At 73.3% G+C, this 449-nt stretch overlaps 1 protein-coding gene across 1 annotated transcript in view; it reads left to right on the top strand.

The window, feature by feature from the left end:
- The first annotated feature begins 9 nt into the window (after positions 1 to 9).
- Positions 10 to 449, top strand: part of CDCA8 (cell division cycle associated 8) — a 3874-nt gene continuing 3434 nt past the window's right edge. Inside the window, exons 1-2 of the mRNA XM_010575953.1 lie at positions 10 to 91; positions 183 to 311. Coding sequence (XP_010574255.1) covers positions 10 to 91; positions 183 to 311 — 211 coding nt within the window. The remainder of the gene's footprint in view (positions 92 to 182; positions 312 to 449) is intronic.

Genomic DNA, 449 nt, shown 5'->3' with positions numbered 1-449 from the left:
CCCCCCGCCATGGCTCCCGGGCGAAAGAAGGCTGGCGCGAGCGCGCGCGGCAGGAAGCTGGCGGCCTTCCTGAAGGACTTCGACCGCGAGGGTAGGCCGGGAGCGGGGCGGGGGCGGGGAGCGGGCCCCGGGCCCCGGGCCCCGTTCCCGGAGCCGTGGCTGAGCCGTGTGCGTCCCCGCAGTGAGGAGCCGGGTGGAGCAGCTGCGGACGAACGGGCAGCGCCTCGTCAAGGAGGCGGAGAACCTCTACAACATCGAGATCCTGCGGCTGCCGCTGGCGCTCCGCGAGATGAACTGGCTGGACTACCTCGGTACGGGGCGGCACCGGCACCGGTACCGGCACCGGGGGAGGGACTGGGCTGGCGGGCCACGGTTTCCCTTAGAGGATAAAACCCGGCGGTGCTCAAGGAGCAGCCGGGGTCTCCTCTGACTGGGAGGCCCCCCCCCCC

The sequence above is a fragment of the Haliaeetus leucocephalus genome, unplaced genomic scaffold, assembly GCF_000737465.1.
Source record: "Haliaeetus leucocephalus isolate CR32 unplaced genomic scaffold, Haliaeetus_leucocephalus-4.0 Scaffold517, whole genome shotgun sequence".
NCBI lineage: Eukaryota > Metazoa > Chordata > Aves > Accipitriformes > Accipitridae > Haliaeetus > Haliaeetus leucocephalus.
The sequence above is the reverse complement of the archived record's forward strand: the minus strand, read 5'-3'. Positions and strand labels throughout refer to the sequence as shown.